Raw genomic sequence first — 18,281 nt, 5'->3', positions numbered from 1 at the left:
TTCCATGTCCAGTTCTAACTGTTGCTTCCTGACCTGCATAGGCATAGCAATATCTTTAAGCTCTTTATAGAACTAAAGTGAAAAAGTGAAGTCGCTCAGTCGTGTCCAACTCTTTGTGACCCCATGGCCTGTAGCTTACTAGGCTTCTAGGTCCATGGGATTTTCCAGGCAAGAATACTGGAGTGGGTTACCATTTCCTTCTCCAGGAGATCTTCCCGACCCAGGGATTGAACCCAGGTCTCCCACATTGTAGGCAGATGCTTTACCGTTTGAGCCACCAGGGAAGTCCTATAGAACTAAACCCCCAACAAATGCGAGATGTCAGCAGTTCTTCATTCTAGAGAAGACCATCTGAAGTCAGATTAAAGGAACCAGAGAAGCTCATCAAGAGATTACTTGAGAGCAGATTAAAGGAGTGCAGGCCCTGCACACACCCTGATCCTTATCAGCAAGCCCACTCTTGAACTATTGCTATAAAACTCTTCACCAAATCCTCCCAGGTTTGGACTGTTTTCAAAGGCAGGAGCCTGCCATGACTCCCTTTGCCTGGAAAAGCAATAAAGCTCTTCTTTTCTAATTCACCCCAACTCTGTCTCCAAGATTTGATTTGGCACCAGTGCACAGAGGCTGAGTTTTCGGCATCAGAAGACACAACTTGGATACTTCCACACCTTGGGATGATAGTGATATTGGTAAGTGCTCTTTCTGTCCCTGACAACACTCAGTTGTTAAACCCCACTAATTGCAAGCTTATTGCTCTATTGTTTCTAATAATGCCCTAGGGCATAAATTGTCCTACAAACTAATCCAATCAAAGTGTGGCTCTTTGAAAGAATAGTTTCTGAGGGATGTTTGATATTCTGACTTTAAGAGGATTCCTCCCAGCAGTGCTACTCCATGAGTCTCTCATAAACTAGCCATCCTACAGTTTAGGTTGTGTTTTCTTAAAAATCCATGAATCTCCTTCTCATTGTCTTTCACCAAAACCTTCACTGTGCTGTTAGGTTTGAAGTTTTCCTTGCTCTACTGAAACTGAAATCAGTTCCTTTGGGAAGAGATTAGGAACTACCTATTTTACAATCTGCTTCTCACCCAGCCGAAATCACTGAGCCAGGGCTCTAGAGCTGCAGGCATGGACAATGACAAGCTTCTCTCTGAATCATACTTCTTCTCTGAGTGATCACTAGAATGTGCTGGCAGCAGCCTGTAGCCCCTTTGTCTTGTCTCTCCTGGCATGAAGCCGTCACATAGGATGAGGCAAGGCAGGTGGGCCCCAGTATTCTCAGCATGCCACATCTGGGGTATAACCTCTATTCTAAATGTGGGGGTTGAACATAAGAAGGGAGCCTCCACCTCTCAATGACACTTGCTTAGAATTAGCCTTGGAGAAAAAGGTCCATTTAGTCAAAGCTATGGTTTTTCCAGTAGTCATGTATGGATGTGAGAGTTGGACTATATAGAAAGCTGAGCGCTGAAGAATTGATGCTTTTGAACTGTGGTGTTGGAGAAGACTCTTGAGAGTCCCATGGACTGCAAGGAGACCCAACCAGTCCATCATAAAGGAAATCAGTCCTGGATATTCATTGGGAGGACTGATGCTGAAGCTGAAACTCCAATCATTTGGCCACCTGATGTGAAGAACTGACTCATTGGAAAAGACCTTGATGCTGGGAAAGACTGAAGCTAGGAGGAGAAGGGGGTGAAAGGATGAGATGGTTGGATGGCATAATCTACTCCATGGACAAGCTTCAGGAGCTGGTGATGGACAGGGAAGCCTGGCATGCTGCAGTCCACGGGGTTGCAAAGAGTCAGACATGACTGAGCAAATGAACTGATAGGCAGCTAGGGATAGGATGTGAAACACTGAAGTTCTGCCTGTCCTAGGAATAGGGCCCTTTCAATGGTAGCTTGAGGAGAGGGAGCCCTATGTCCTTGGCTGCACAAGTCTGGAGTCTTCACTGAGCTGGAAGAGGGAGGAGGGTGGTCTTTGTTCAAAGACTGCCTACTTGTGCCTTTGTTACCAAATTTGGGGTGTGTGTGTGCTTGCTAAGTCACTTCAGTCATTTCTGACTCTGTGCGATGCTATGGACTGTAGCCCACCAGGCTCCTCTCTCCATAGGATTCTCCAGTCAAGAATACTGGAGTGGGTTGCCATGCCCTCCTTCAGGGGATCCTCCCAACCTAGGGATCAAACCTGTGTCACCAGTGGCTCCTGCATTGCAGGCAGATTCTTTACCACCAAGCCACTGGGTAAGCCCAATTTTGGGGGGTAGTTTTTCTCAAATATATGCACTAAAGTCACCTATGCTCTAGACCTTATCTCTTCCTATACCCTCTAGAACTTTGACCTCATTCTCTCTCTTCTTGAAAGACTCCAGTTCATCTTGTTCTTTTCCAGAAAGATTTAAAACATGTTCAGGTCAGAACCATGGGAAAAAATAACCAGCTCTCCTTCTAATCCCCCATTTCTCCAACCCTTTCTCTCCCCTACTTTACAGCCAAATCTTAAAATAGTATCTAGAAGAACTAGCCTCCATTTCCTTACTTCTCACTCATTCCCAGTCTTTACTTTATCCCCAACATTCCATTGAAATTCTCACCCTAAAATTTCCATATTTCCAGATTCAGTGGACATTTACTGGTTTTTACCCTACTTGACTTCTCCATAGAATTCAACACTGTTTCCAACATTCACATGAGCACACGCACACACACACTCTCTCTCTCTTACACTTCTTAGCCCTTATTTTAAAACATTAGTTTTAAAAGGGTCAACAGTGTTTAGTTGAATATCACTGAGTTTCTCTCAATACCAACTTACTGACTGTAAGATCATTACTTATAATAATTTCTACTCATTATTAATACACACACACACACACACACATATATATCAGTTCAGTTGCTCAGTCGTGTCCTATTCTGCAACCCCATGGACTGCAGCATGCCAGGCTTCCCTGTCCATCACCAACTCCCAAAGCTTGCCCAAAGTCATGTCCATCAAGTTGATGATGCCATCCAACCATCTCATCCTTTCACCCCCTTCTCCTCTTGCCTTCAATCTTTCCCAGCATCAGGGTCTTCACATCAGGTGGCCAAAGTATTGGAGTTTCAGCTTCAGCATCAGTCCTTCCAGTGAATATTCAGGACTGATTTCCTTTAGGATTGACTGGTTTGATATGTTAGCGTAAATTACTTTGGATTTGTTTCTACTTTATATTTCACTTAAGACCTTATATTGATTTAAAGGGCTTCCCTGGTGACTCAGATGGTAAAGAATCCGCCTGCAATGCGGGAAACCTGGGTATGGTCCCTGGGTTGGGAAAAAACGACATGTAGTAGTTTATATTATTTCTGAATTTCATTCATAGAAAGGAATTTTCAACATATTTGTTAGAAAAAGTTGGTGCTAGTCTGGTGAGATTGAGAGTTTCTGCTGTAGCAGTGCCAGTTTCCTCTTTCTAAAGAGATCCAGTGCAAGTGAGCTTCTGTACTTCCCAGCGTCCCCCTTCATTACTTTGGAAACACATTCAGCTTCTCAAGTAGCTGAATGATAATTCTCTTTAACTAATATGAGTTATTTTGGTTGCTCCTTAGTGCTTATGCAAGCTACCAAAATAATGGATATTTTTTCATCTACTTTATCCCTTCTTTTTAAACTTACCTCTCCCAGCCTTATGCATGGGAGGATGCACGCTTGCAAACCTCCAAGTACAAGATTTTGTTTTTCTATTGAAAATTATTTGTAGTGAAGTTTTTTTCTGGCCGTGGTTCTTATTTTGGAAAACTCTTTTCACAGGCTCAAAATGGCAAGGTCATCTTTTGGTTATTGTTCCCAAGAAATGGTTTTCAACCACTAGATTGCTTTCCGCACATGGGTTTCTTTTTTATTTCCTGGTACAAGACAGTTCTGGTTGCTTCAGGAGAAAAGCTTGACTGCGTGACAGGTGGGTGTTCTGTGAAGAGTTCCTGTTTTCTTGATGGACCCAGAGCCGATATGTGGGACCGCCTGGGAGCACCCTACATGAAGCACACAGAGGGCAAGACTGTGGCCAGTGGGGTGTTTTCTCCCTCTACTTTTAAGAGAACAAGGGTTTGCAGCAGCATCAGCAGTATCTCACCAGGGCAGCCAGGGAACCAGAGTCCAGGGGAAGCTTAATGGAGCAGGCATGCACTGGCTGTGGGCTGTAGACTGTAGCACAGCAGAGACTAAGAAAGCCATCGAAACCCTTGTTACTCTGTTTGGGGATCAGCATCATGTGTGGCACTTGGGAGCTTATTAAAAGATGCACAGTCCTCATTCCTGACCCATGGATCCAAATCGAGGTGTGGACGAGATCCTGATGCAACTCCTGTGCACATTATAGTTTGAGGAGCACTGCTGCTCTAATCAGACCACAGCACAGACACTCCTCCCTCCAGGAAGTCTTCCTGGTACTCCTTTCAATACCCCAGCACTCTGTCACCTGGATCTCCTCTGTGTCCTCATTGGCCTTGTTGCTGCAGGTCTGCATGTCCCTTCCTCAGAGGTGAGTGCTAACCCAGATCATTCTGTGCTCACCTTGCACACAACCTGATTCAGAGCATATTCTAATCAGAAGGCCCACTGGGCCAGTGAACCAGTGAATGGGCAGGTGATCAATGAGACAGACATAACAGCCTGAAATTCATGGAAGGCTAGGTGTTTATTTTTGCTGCTTCTCAGACAAGCTCCTCAAGGTAAAAACAAAACATACAGTTTCAATAGCATAGATTTTAAACGTTCAACCTCATACCATGGCATTTCAGGTTTCCAGAGCACTTTGGTTCAGGCACTTTTGTACCTAGAGGCACAGAGAATTTCCCAGGCTGGAAGGGAGTGACTTATCCTCATGGGGGTGCTGTTGTCAGCTGCCTGGTGAGGTACGGAAGAGCAGCAGATGACACCAGGTCAAGGCCAAACACACAGCCCACCCTGCCCTTCATGAGCAGGTTGTCCAGTTGGGGTGTGGTCAGGTCCTCTGCTGCACCTGCCCCCCTGAGGAGCACCTGCAGCAAAAGGTGGGCAGGGAAGGGGAGGGAGCATATTAGACTTGGCTCTGTGTCAGCATCTTTGGTGTAAGGAAACATCCCAGGCCCAGGGAGGGCCAGAGAAAAAGGGCAGCTAATACTGAGTTGGGCTGACAATCCTTGGTGAGTCCCAGCTGCCCATGTTCTCCCTGCTTCCTATCAGCAGGAAATTGACGGGCATTTTTGTCAAGCAAATGCTGAAATCTCTGCTTCGCCCACCGCCTTTCCAGTGAGCTTCTCTGAGGCCAAGGCTGCCGCTCCATCAGGGCCCATCTGGGAGGTAAGCTCATGCCGCTCGGCTCTTGAGCAGCAGACAGAAACATCCGCAGGAAGCAGGCAGTTTTGTCTGCACTGCTTTCCCTCCATCAGTCACTGGCCTAATGAGATATGCTTGCACTTGGCTTCTTTTTTTTTTTTTCCTTTTTACTCAAGGACCCTAATGCGCTCCACAGACATGAGCTCATGCAGTCTCCATGGGGAGGCAGGAGCATTCGTTCTGTGGCACTCCTGGGTCAGCTTTTGCCAGCTGACTCTCTTTATTTCATGAGATGGTTAGATAATATCACCAACTCAATGGATGTGAATCTGAACAAACTCTGGGAGATAGTGAAGGACAGGGGAGCCTGGCGAGCTGCAGTCCACAGGGTCACAAAGAGTTGGACACGACTTTGTGATAGAACAACAGGATGCCCCCTGGCCTGGGAGACCTAAGAATATAAGCATGACCAATGTCCCCTTTCAGGGTACATCTCACTGATGTCTTCCATCAGGACCGTACCCCATTGTGTTCAGAGATGACACATCATTCCGATGCTGCCAGGGGTTGGGGGCTTAGCCGAGAACAGCTGTTTCTCTCTACAGGGGAAATAAAAAGTTTCAGTATGAATCAGTGAGGGACAGCATACAATCCAAGGACACATGTTCTGTGGCCTCTCTTGTGCTTTGGGGCAGCAGTGTTTCTAGTTTGTAGCTTTGGTGGAAAAGACCTGCCACCTTACCCCCCACAGCTATTTTGAAACATAACCCTGCATTAGGAAGAACCTGGAGCCAGTGTAGCTTTGGGGTGTTCAGAAGGCAGGTTCTCTGCCTGGCGGCAGCAGGAAATTTAAAAAATCCCCAGTGTCCTTCCACAGGACAATTCAGTGAGGACTATCCATCCTTCAGCCCTCTGGCTGGGGCCCCGAGAAAAGCAGGCCTTGTTTTCCCCTCCCCCTTGAACCAACTTTTAGAGGGTCTGCTCTTGGGGAGACGTTCAGACTAATGATTTACAAGGTGAGAAGGCACAGTGGTTTAAAGAACAGTCATCACCAACTTAAAGAAAGAAAAAAAAGTACACTTATTCTCAAGACAGGGTTAATTAGTGGCTCCGGTAAGGAGGTGATTTCACACTCCCACAGGAGGATCAATTTGCAGCTGGCGGGGTGATTTCTGACTTTTAGGAAAAAAAATCTCCCCAGCTCAGGGAGGATTAGGGGTAGCAGCCTCAGCCCCAGTTGTTCCCCCTTCCCACCTCCTAACCTGGCAAAGGATGAACCTTCAGGTGGCTCCCTGGGCACAGACCTGGGCTCACCCCCAGTGCCCTCAACCCCACCTGGCCTCCTGCTGCAGCCAAAGGAAGGGCGGCACCCTGCTCCCCGGTGACTGGTCAGCTCTGTGCACCTGGATTGGGCTCCAGGCAGAGCTCCTGTCTGCCCTGCTACCCAAGAGCCTCAGCTCTGCAAACGCCTAGGGAAAGTAGCAAAATGGGCAGGGAGCAGGGAGGCGCACACATGGATGCAATCATCAAAGTACAAGCCTCTCATTGCCTTTTCTGTGCCACATCTGCTCAGCTCTGCAGATGTTACAAGTGTCAGCTGCCCTTCTCCTAACATCTGGCACTGGCTTTGAAATCTACAGGTTGAAATCTCAGGGACTCAACTTTTAAGCTAAGTAAGTGTAATTGTAAATCCTGTTATCTATATGAAATACATGTGGACATATATATATCACACACAGGCGTGTCATTCTGAATATTACTGCACACATCCCAGGAATCCAGACCTCAGCCCACCAACTTGTGTGTAATTCTGCTGTCCTGCATGATCGAGAAGTCCTGGCAAACTCCGGGCACTGTCCTGCCTGCGTCTGGTTCCCCGGAGCTGGGTGCAGGCCCATCACACGTGGCTTGTCTTCTGGGCCAGGGCGTGGTCCACTGGCAGTGTGAACCTGACGGAGCCATCTTTCTCCCAGCCCCTCCGGATCTTGGTGAGTCTGCGGCTGATGCACGGCAGGAGAAACAGGCCTTTGGCCAGGATGATAACACAGGGCACCAGCAGGGTGAGGGTGAAGGTGGGGGGCAGGAAGAACTTGTAGCGGCTCTCCTCAAAGGCGCGGGTCCAGCCGTAGGTGAGCGTGTGCAGGGTGCTCAGTACCAGAGCCACAAAGCCCAGAGTGGACTGCGGGGGAAAAGAAGGCTGCAGTAAGGGTGAGGATGGACATAGCGATCCCACCAATGACAGAGGGGAAGGAAGCAGGGTGGCTTTAGTGGGGCTCTGGGTTCGAATCCCAGCACCGTCACTCATTCTCTGCATGATCTTATTACTACCCAAACTCTCTGAACCTCAGTTTTCCCAACAGAAAAACGGGAACAATGCTCATATGCCAATGTGTGTAAGAATTGATTGATTCAGAAGGATTCAATAAAACAACAATGCTTTTCCCCAAACTGTATTATTCATACCTCTAGTGGCTGCCAAAGGACTTAAGATGGAATTAAATTCAAAGAAGTTTAAAAACACATTAGTAGTTTTGTGTATATATTCATGCATATAGAGTAATAAGTATCTGCTAGCATATCAAAATCATAATTTCACAGATAATATTTGGCATAAGATAAGGCCAGGAGAAAGACAAGTGGATTTTAAGTTGATTTAAAGATAAACACAGGGACTTCCCTGGTGGTCCAGTGGTTAAGAATCTGCCTTGCAATGCAGGGGACGCTGGCTCCATCCCTGGTTGGGGAGCTGAGATCTCACATGCCATTGGGTGCTGCTGCTGCTAAGTCACTTCAGTCGTGTCTGACTCTGTGTGACCCCATAGACAGCAGGCAGCCCACCAGGCTCCCCCGTCCCTGGGATTCTCCAGGAAAGAACACTGGAGTGGCTTGCCATTTCTTTCTCCAATGCATGAAAGTGAAAAGTGAAAGTGAAGTCGCTCAGTCGTGTCCGACTCTTAGTGACCCCATGGACTGTAGCCTACCAGGCTCCTCCATCCATGGGATTTTCCAGGCAAGAGTACTGGAGTGGGGTGCCATTGCCTTCTCCAGCTGTTGGGTGGGGTATGGCCAAAAAGAAGAAAAGATAAAACACAACGCAAAAAGTTCCCTTGACACCAACAGTGAAGACGGCTCTCAGGGGCCTCTAGGCTAGGTGTCTTCATGCTGTATACAAAGCCCATAGCACCACAGAAATGCTGCCCATGGGTACTGGTCCCTTACTTCCTGCCCGTGCTCTGAGCTACAAACACCCCAGGTACAAACCCTACCAGGATTACTCTCCTGCCTGGAAGGAGATTAGTGATGCTAAGGAGATCAAGACCATCACAAATCCGAATGGACATGGTCCAGGCCATCTTACAGCAGAGCGTCCCACCCTTGAGCCAGGTGTGGGCTTTTGTGGATGACTTCCAGCCACGAGCAGCTCATCACCCCAAGTGCTATATAAATACGACTTTCTATGGGGACTACAATGTGAAAATAGCCAAGAAGTGCTGATCTGTAACTCTAGCCTCTGGGAATCTTTTTGCAGGCAGGGTTTCTTGCAAACTACAAATGACGCCTTCCAGATTTCTGTTGGTGCTATCCTCAACTGACACTGTGACCCTCAGCAAGTCACTTCATTAGCCTCAGAGAAAAGGAAGTGATTAAAAAAGCTGAAGTCAGAATTGTGGGGAAAGCGCTGTATCGATGCAGCATTCTGCAGCCCCCAGACCTGGCAGGCAACAGTGCGGAGCAGAGCGCACCTAGGGTTAGGGCTTTGTAGAGGTTGGGGAGGGGGTACAGGGCACTGAGAGAGTCCTGGTGGGAGAGACCTGTGTTCACTGCATAAGGAATATGCAATGACCCATCAAGCAATGAACACACGTGCATTTTCTCCAAGGAGACACTGCAAGGGTCTAATTGAAATGTGGCAGCTTGATGGTACCTGAGGGTGCTTTTTACAGGTTGGTTTTGAGCTTTCCACGGAGAAGCTATAATTGGCCTCTTGGATTTCCTTCAGGCCCAGCTTGTCAGCATCAATCCAGGGGCTTGGCTGACAGATGCTGTCTTGTTTTCACTCTCCTCAGACACGGCTCTAAGTGGGTCTGATTTTACTACCGCACCTCATGCTTACTCCTCACTAGCATGGGCAGCGCTTTGCTTATACCCACTCCAGTGTAAACCCAAGATGGTGAACCTCAGTAACTGGTTCAGAAGAATTGCTTGTAATGCTTCTACTAAAAATAGTAATAATAAATATTTTCTAATGGCTATACGTACAAGTTCATAAATAGGTTCACAAGTATAACGTTTTAACCCTAAGTAAAATACTAGCTGGGGTCCCCTTGTGGCTCAGTGGTAAAGAACCCACTTGCCAAAGCAGGAGACGTGGGTTCGATCCTGATTGGGGAAGATCCCACAAGCCTCAGAGCAACTATGCTCGTGCATGACAATTACTGAGCCTGTGTTCTAGAGCCCAGGAGCCGCAACTACTGACCTCGATCCCTGGGTTAGGAAGATCCCCTGGAGAAGGAAATGGCAACCCACTCCAGTATTCTTGCCTGGGAAAATCCCATGGACAGAGGAGCCTGGCAGACTGTAGTCCATGAGGTTGCAAAGAGTTGGATATGACTTAGTGACTGAACAAGAAAAAAAATACTAGCTGCCAAAAGATCCCATCTCTATCCTTCCTTAGCCATCTCTGGTTCTTCTTGGCTTTGTGACCACTTCAAGGATCTTTTTATCACATCCTTAACAACTTCTTGGCTCAGTACAGCCTGTTGGGAAAGGCCATGGTTGGCTCTGTGCTACCCACAGGTACTTCAGTTATCAGATGAAAATGGTTGGCCCCCAAATGGGAGGCTTCTTGACTGTGAGTCACATGTAACCAGAGTCACTTCCAGACCTGTCCAGAATTCCAAATCTCCTAGCAACTTCTGAACCACACTAACTTTTTCTAAGTTCTGATCTATTGATAATGAAGACTCGGGTTAAAGAAGTTCCCAGCATTGAGAAAATATTTGGGATTAATATCCAGAATATATAGAGAACACTTTAAACTCAACAACAACAAAAACAAACAACCTAACTCAAAAATAGGTAAAGGACTTGAATAGAAATTTCTCCAAAGAAGATATATAAATGGTCAGTAAACACATGAAAAGATGCCCAACATGAGGAAAATGTAAATCAAAACCACTCCACATCCATTAGGAGGGCTACTATTAAAAACAAAACGAAACAAGAAAAGTGTTGGTGAGGGTGTGGAGAAATTGGAACACTTGCTGCTAGTGGGAGTGGAAAGAATGCGGCTACAACAGAAGATGGTGTGGTGATTCCTCAGTGAATTAAAGAATACTCACCATGTGCTTTGGCAATTCCACTTCTGGTATATAGCCCAAGTAACTGAAAGTAGGCTCCTGAAGAGTGCTAACTATAAGCCCAGAGTCCTCATCTGACCACAGAGTAATTCTCCATCAGGAATAAATCTTCAACTAGCCTTCCAACCACCCCGATATTTCCCAAACAATTTTCAAGTCCCAAACTACTGCTCTCCTTACTCAGATGAATTCACTGGGTTTTGCTGAGATGGCTGGGATGTGCCTTTTCATAGCCAGAGACTATGTTTCTAAATATGGCTGCATAGTAACATCACTTGGGGAGCTTGGGAAACATCTTAATGCCCAAGTGCCAGTCCTGGGAATTCAGATTAAATTGGCTTGGGATGGGGCTCAGACATTGGTAGTTTTTACAAGTTCCGCAATGATGCTGTTTGCAGATAGGACTGCTGCTGCTGCTGCTGCTGCTAAGTCGCTTCAGCCGTGTCCGACTCTGAGCAACCCCATAGATGGCAGCCCACCAGGCTCTGCCATCCCTGGGATTCTCCAGGCAAGAACACTGGAGTGGGTTGCCATTTCCTTCTCCAATGCATGACAGTGAAAAGTGAAAGTGAAGTCGCTCAGTCGTGTCCGACCCTCAGCGACCCCATGGACTGCAGCCCACCAGGCTCCTCTGTCCATGGGATTTTCCAGGCAAGAGTACTGGAGTGGGTTGCCATTGCCTTCTCCGGCAGACAGGACTAAGAATCACCAATTTGGGAGATTCTCCTCACCTGAGACTTTCTAGCTTGAGGCTGAGACGTCTTCGTGGCCCCTCTACTCAGGCTGTTTGATGGGGGTGGACCCAGTCCTTTCTGTTGCTTTGACAAAGACCCACCCAGTGTGAATGGGCTCACACTCTGCACTGTGATACCTTCCCAGATGCTGCAGCAGTGAGAACTCACCCTGGCCCAGGAACGAGTCCCGGCGGCCCCAGTGAGGCCTAAGCACCTCCCTTGGTGACGTGTCCTGGGGCTCCAGTGTTTTGCCCATGCTCTCCACTGTCCCTGGCCCTGATTTGGAGAGTGATGGACTGTGCTGGGCAAACAAGACATGCCCTGGGAGACAATAAAGACCTGCTCCCATTCAGACATCCTTTTCCCTTCACTATCCAGAATCCCATGGTGACAGATGGCAGGAGGCCCCAGCCTCGGGCTGATGGCTCACAGAGAGGGCTGACAGCCAAAGACCGGCCAATGACAAAGGGCCTTTTGACTTTCCAATCCCAATGAGAAGCTTGGATGACTCCAGCAAGTTTGTTTCCCTAAAACTCACTCTCCTTGGGAACAATTTAAAAATCCCAGAACAGCCAAAGGGAGGCATGGTCTTGGGGCAATTAATGACCCCCACAACAATCTAAGGCCATTTCTATTATATGTAAGCTTGTTAGTGAGAAAGAAACCACCAGTTGTTGCTGGCTCCTGCCAGTGCTCAGTTACTGTGGTGGGAAGGGGCTTTGGACCATTGCTCACAAGGCTGGGATCAAAGCAGACCTCTGCTATCATTTCAGGCAAGTGGCTAGAGCAGGCAAGGCCATAGGAAGCTCCTCTAACTATGGGGCAGAACTGAGGTGGTAAGAGCTGAACCCTAATTTCTCTTCCAGTTGAGTTGCACTGACCTGGGTATTCTGCAATCGGACAATGTTTAACTGGCTTAAGTAGGAGCAGTTGGCACAGCCCCAAATAATAGCAACAAAAACACCCAGACAAACAAAACCCCAAATCAAAAACTTATTGAAAACAGCCTCAGGAACGTAAGCACAGGTCAACTTGTTGAATCAACACACTGTTTTGATGGCTTGTAGCTCAGTAAATCATTAGAGACCCAGGGGTCAGGCCAGGCCCACTGGGAACCACGTTGTCTCCACAGTCAGTTTCCAGGCCCTGGTGACCTGCTGCTGTCCTTCTCGGCTGGGGAGGAAATGTGATCAGGGTACTCCTTGTTACAGAGCAGCACTTACCTTACGGAGAAGCTCACCTCAGAGAGTATACAGCCACCATTTGGGTGTGTGTGTCATGCACTACACATGTCCTCAACAGAGATTCTCCCAGTGACTACAGGAGGCGGACACAGACAATTCAGGCCACAGTCAGGATGCTCGGAGAGGCTAAGAAACTGTCTAGTGGTGCAGGGCTGGTCAGTAGTGGTCTTGGAACTGAAACGCAGGTCTGCTGGCTCCACCATCTCAGAGACTGTCACACACCGCATGGCATGCACTTAAGTCACTCAAAGAGCTTATAAGACAGATTCTAGAGCCAACCCATAGATCGGGGTAGTCCTGGGTATCTGCATTTCTCCAAGAGCTCTGTGACTTCTGACTTTTTGATGTCAGCTCACCATAAGAATCGCATTTTCATTACCACCCAGGACACAATGACGTCTATCCACATATGTATCTATAACTACTGAGCTGATACAACTGAAAAAGAGATGTCTGTGCTTAGAACATGTAAAGTGCCCTGAAATTTTGGGAGACATTCTACTCTATTTAAAAAGCTTGTTGTAGCCCCAAAATTGATTTCATGACCCATCAATGAGTGCCCACTGCAGTTTGCAAACCCTGCCTTGGACCGTTCTAAGGCCCTCAGGGGAGTCTCTTGGCCTCCCCTGAGTGCTGAGTGACTCAACTGTTCAGTCTCTTGCTGCTTTCTACTGGGCTCAGAAATGGGCAATTGGTAGCTTAGTGATCATGGAAATGTGGCCACATGCCCTGAGAATAATGGCAAATCACTTTGTATTTGTGTTTTACACATAATCTTGCACAGTGAGTCGCAGCACCTCTGGAGGGAATTCACTCCACTTCACAAGAGTGTAAGTAAGGTAAGGCTTAGAGAGTGTATGATCTGCCTGCCTATGGTTCCAGAGCTGGAACAAATCTGTTCCTCCTCCATGTCAGCACTCTTGAGAGATAAAGCATTTGAGGACAGAATGTAGGCACTGGATTTCCACAAGTAAAACCCTGCCTTTCCACCCCTCTCTTGGCCTTCCACCCCCCTCTTCCTGCAGCATCAGCAGGACTTTCCTATTTGTATTTCAACTCTTCAGTATGTAAAGCAGAGCGGCTGCTGAGGTCCCTGTCAGCTTTTGCTAACAAAACCAAATCCCCCGGCTTTCTCTGGCAGCAGGAGCCGGGGCTTGTAATCTATGGCTGCTTAAGGAAGCAACTTTCTGGTGAGGGGAGCAAACTGCAGCCTGTTTTAATTGTGGATAAACCATGCACCCTTGCAGACTCCAGGCAGGAACTGGAAAATCCCAGATTTGTGTGTTTGACACATGAGGATTAGTGGCAGATAAATAAAATTCTTTCTTCCCCTCTTTTGCCAGCATGTAGTCAGGCCTAAGCATTCCTCCAGAGACCTTCCAAGATGAGCAGAGCCAGTGAGAGTCAGAAACTGATATAAAACACCACGACTCTGTTTCGTTCTAGGGTGTGCATGTGTCCCCAGTTAGGAACAATAAATTGGGATTATATAAGAGTACCACACCATTGGTGTCCCTGTTGGAATCTCATGCTGTGTCCTTGCTGCACAGAGAAGATATGCAACAGATGTTTGTTGGCAGTGGGGGCGGAAGTGATAGCTGTTCCCTGCCCTGATACCACGTCGATGGTAGAACCCAGTATTAGTCAGCACTCATCACTGGAGTGGGTGAGTTAGTGTGTCAGTACCGGGGGTTGACCACGTGCTCTGTATAGAGAACAGTGGGCGATGCCAGAGGAATGCAAATGTCCCTTCCCAGTTGTCCTTAAAATTAAAACATGGCTATGCCTGGCTTTAGAGGACGAAACAGCAACCCACCCCAGCATTCTTGCCTGGGAAATCCCATGGACACAGGAGCCTGGGAGGGCTACAGTCCATGGGGTTACAAAGAGTCAGACATGACTGAGCAACTGGGCATGCACACATGCACGCCTGGCTTGTTCACAGGCTAGCACAATGCTGGGTGCAGAGTATGTGTTCAGTAAACACTGAGTGAATAAATGCATGAAGAACCTTTGCCACTAGTAGCAGCTTCCCAAGTGTGTTCTGTAGAGTGTAGATAGCTGTTATGTGGGTGGCGGTGGTGGGGGAATGGGGTAGGGAGGGTGCTACGACTCAAATAAGTTGGCTGAACAAGGTTTGCCTGTGGTAGACATTAATTTGATGTGCCAAAGTGCATTGTGACTAATTCAGGGGGCAGTGGATCTTTTCCCAAATGTATTTGACCCCACATGTCCTTTTTCATAGGAGCAGTGTCCTTTGGGAAATGCTGTGGTTTATTTCCTATAAATTGGAGACCCTCATGCTCACCTCCCATCCACTCTGCATGGAGGTCAAAGGGAATAACAGGGCCCGGTTGAGCTGAGGGTGCTGGGTGGGCTGCTAGATTCACTCAAGGGCTCGCTGACTCCCTAGCCAGATCAGTGACACATCCAGTGACTCCATGTTATAGGATTTTGTTTCAGAAGCCCAAGAATTGCAGAAACTGAGAACGTGTAGTCCAGGGTTCAGCATTCTGCCATCTGATTTTTTCACGTGCCTAAGTCTGGCTTCCCCAGATGTTGTGAGGATGAGCTGGTCCCAGGCAGCCCCTTTCTCAGGAGACCTGGGTGAGCCTGCCAGGCTCCCAGGACACCGGAAAGAGTGGTTCTGTTGCACAGATTATGAAAGCCCAGGCAGCATGTGGATGGGAAGGCGCCTGCAGGGCCCAGGCTACCTTACCTGGACAAAGCTGAACTCCCTCCAGTTGAGTGAGTTCGCGATGGATGGCAGTGAGGTGACAGCCAGCAGGGACAGCATGCCAAGGGCCAGCACTCCCAGGGACAGGTAGATCTCCATCCGCCACACTTCCTCCTCATTCCAGAGGTGACTCTTATTGGTCAAGACCTGGTATAGAAGGAAGGAAAACCATGAACACTGGCCAAGGTCGATGCCCTGGGATTTGGGCCAGTGAGGAATTTCGGATGGGAGAAACACAGATACAACCAACATTTCTACTTTCCACCTCATGTAATGTGTGTCTAGCTCTGTTTGAAGCGCTTTTCAAGTATCAGTTCACCTGATCCTTAGAACGACCCTGTGAGGGAGAGTTCATTACTGTCCCCGTTTTTCAGATGAGGGAAACGAGGCACAGAGATCAAGTTACCTTGCCGTGGTCACACACACCTCAGGAGATGGCAGAGCTGAGATTAGGAACCAGGCAGCAGGCTCCGAAGACAAGGCTCCCTCCCCACGGCTTTCACAAATTTGCCTGGGGCCAGTCAACCAGAGCAGCCACATGAGCCAAGAGTAAGGAGCCAGAGAATTTGATAAGACACAAAGAACCTCCAAACATGACCATCTCTCAAGGTTTTCGGGTGCCCAAGTCCCCCAGAGGAGGGAGGAGCTCTTCAGCTCAGAATCCCATCAGCTAGGTGGGCTGCTGCCCTTGCTGCCCACCTCCCATCCCAGCTTGTCTCACCCGGGACCCTTGGTCCCCCAAGCTGCCCCCATCACTGGTTCATACTCCAGACACACACAGACATCAAACCCCTCAACATTTCCTTACTAGCCCCAGCTCTCATCTTCCCACCCAGCTCCTTATTTCTGTTTGAGAAATACAGCTTTGACTCAACTGTGGAGTCCCATACTGAGGTCACAGGTGTGAGGCCTTTGATGCAGAGCCCAGATCCAAGGTCACCTCTGGAACTGACTGAGCCTCATTGTAACCATTGCCAAAAACCCGCCCTGATCCTTACGGGCCAGATTCCTGACTCCAAATTAGGCAAAAATGCCCCTCCTCCCAAACCCTCCACCCTGGTACTCACCCTACTGCACTCAAACCAATCACCTAATGCCACCCTTCAAGCAGGAATTTTCTTTGTCTTGAGGCCATAAAAATTGGCTACCAACCCATGTAAAGCATCAGCTGTCCCTTGAGCCGACCAGCTGTTCTAACAGCATCCCGTTGGCTCTCCCTGGTCTGTCAGGAGATTGGCCCATGGTGCTCACAGCCCCCACATTACCTCAACTCTTTGTTCTTAATAAACTCACTCCCATCTGAAATGCTCTGTGTCTGGAAGTTCTTTTCCAACCTGCACTTGGAATGCCATGACATCAACCACTGCTACACAGCAGGGGCCAAGATCCACTCACCAAGCAGACCCATGAGCACTTAAGAAGCACCTACTGTGCCAACATCTGTTGGATCATCAAAAAAGCAAGAGAGTCCGAGAAAAACAAAGCCAAAGCCTTTGACTGTGTGGATCACAACAAACTGGAAAATTCTTCAAGAGATGGGAATACCAGACCACCTGACCTGCCTCCTGAGAAATCTGTATGCATGTCAAGCAGCAAGAGTTAGAACGGTACATGGAACAACAGACTGGGTCCAAATCAGGAAAGGAGGACGTCAAGGCTGTATATTGTCACCCTGCTTATTTAACTTATATGCAGAGTACATTATGAGAAATGCCAGGCTGGATGAAGCACAAGCTGGAATCAAGATTGCCCAGAGAAATATCAATAACCTCAGATATGCAGATGGCACCATCCTTATGGCAGAAGAAGTAAAGAGCCTCTTGATGAAAGTGAAAGAGGAGAGTGAAAAAGCTGGCTTAAAGCTCAATATTCAGAAAACTAAGATCATGGCATCTGGTCACATGACTTCATGGCAAATAGATGGGGAAACAGTGGAAACAGTGTCAGACTGCTCCAAAATCACTGCAGATGGTGATTGCAGCAATGAAATTAAAAGATGCTTGCTCCTTGGAAGAAAGGCTATGGCCAACCTAGACAGCATATTAAAAAGTGGAGACATTACATTGCCAACAAATATCCATCTAGTCAAAGCTATGGTTTTTCCAGTGGTCACGTATGGATGTGAGAGTTGAACTGTGAAGAAAGCTGAGTGCCGAAGAACTGATGCTTTTGAACTGTGGTGTTGGAGAAGACTCTTGAGAGTCCCTTGGACAGCAAGGAGATCCAACCAGTCAATTTTAAAGGAAATCAGTCCTAAATATTCATTGGAAGGACTGATGCTGAAGCTGAAACTCCAATACTTTGGCCACTTGATGTGAAGAACTGACTCATTTGAAAAGACCCTTATGCTGGGAAAGATTGAAGTCAGAAGGAGAAGGGGACAACAGAGGATGAGATGATTGGATGGCATCACTGACTCGATGGACATGAGTTTGAGTAAGCTCCGGGAGTTGGTGATGGACAGAGAAGCCTGGTGTGCTGCAGTCCATGGGGTCACAAAGAGTCAGATATGAGTGAGCGAATGAACTGAACTGAACTGTGTGCTAGGCCCTGGGCCACAGAGAACAAAGACACCTGCCCTCACAGAGTTCCGGATGCCCCACTGAGCTCCAGGGATGCACCCATTGATGAGCCACTGCAGGCCCAGAGGGTGTCTACTTCCTTCCTCCCCACGGGGAGTGCTCTTGCACCTGAGCCCCCTCCAAGCAGGGCTGACAGATCCTTCTATAAAACTATCATTTCCCAACTAGACCAGGTAGCAGAGTTCCCGGAAGTCAAGGTGTTCTCTCAGAACACTGGGAAATGCTGGTGCTTCAATTCTACCCACAGGACAAGGAACAGCATTTCCCTTAGGAAATATGACCAGGCTTTAGCAGGCACATCTCCGCTTTGCAAAACAGA

At 47.8% G+C, this 18,281-nt stretch overlaps 1 protein-coding gene and 1 long non-coding RNA gene across 5 annotated transcripts in view; one reads left to right on the top strand and one right to left on the bottom strand.

The window, feature by feature from the left end:
• Positions 1-248: 248 nt before the first annotated feature.
• LOC113905291 lies at positions 249-5,483 on the top strand. Its single transcript, XR_003514632.1, has 2 exons — positions 249-692; positions 3,800-5,483. It is a non-coding gene; the product is annotated as an uncharacterized LOC113905291 (long non-coding RNA).
• The window catches only part of STEAP3 (STEAP3 metalloreductase), a 51,744-nt gene continuing 38,129 nt past the window's right edge, over positions 4,667-18,281 (bottom strand). For all 4 annotated transcript variants that reach the window (XM_027562301.1, XM_027562317.1, XM_027562324.1 and 1 more), the window contains exons 4-5: positions 15,363-15,527; positions 4,667-7,484 (exon numbers count right to left, since the gene is read on the bottom strand). In XM_027562301.1, the coding sequence (XP_027418102.1) occupies positions 7,203-7,484; positions 15,363-15,527 (447 nt within the window). In that variant the 3' untranslated portion in view covers positions 4,667-7,202. The remainder of the gene's footprint in view (positions 7,485-15,362; positions 15,528-18,281) is intronic.

The sequence above is a fragment of the Bos indicus x Bos taurus genome, chromosome 2, assembly GCF_003369695.1.
Source record: "Bos indicus x Bos taurus breed Angus x Brahman F1 hybrid chromosome 2, Bos_hybrid_MaternalHap_v2.0, whole genome shotgun sequence".
NCBI classification, from domain to species: Eukaryota; Metazoa; Chordata; class Mammalia; order Artiodactyla; family Bovidae; genus Bos; species Bos indicus x Bos taurus.
This window is presented reverse-complemented; position numbering and strand designations above follow the sequence as displayed.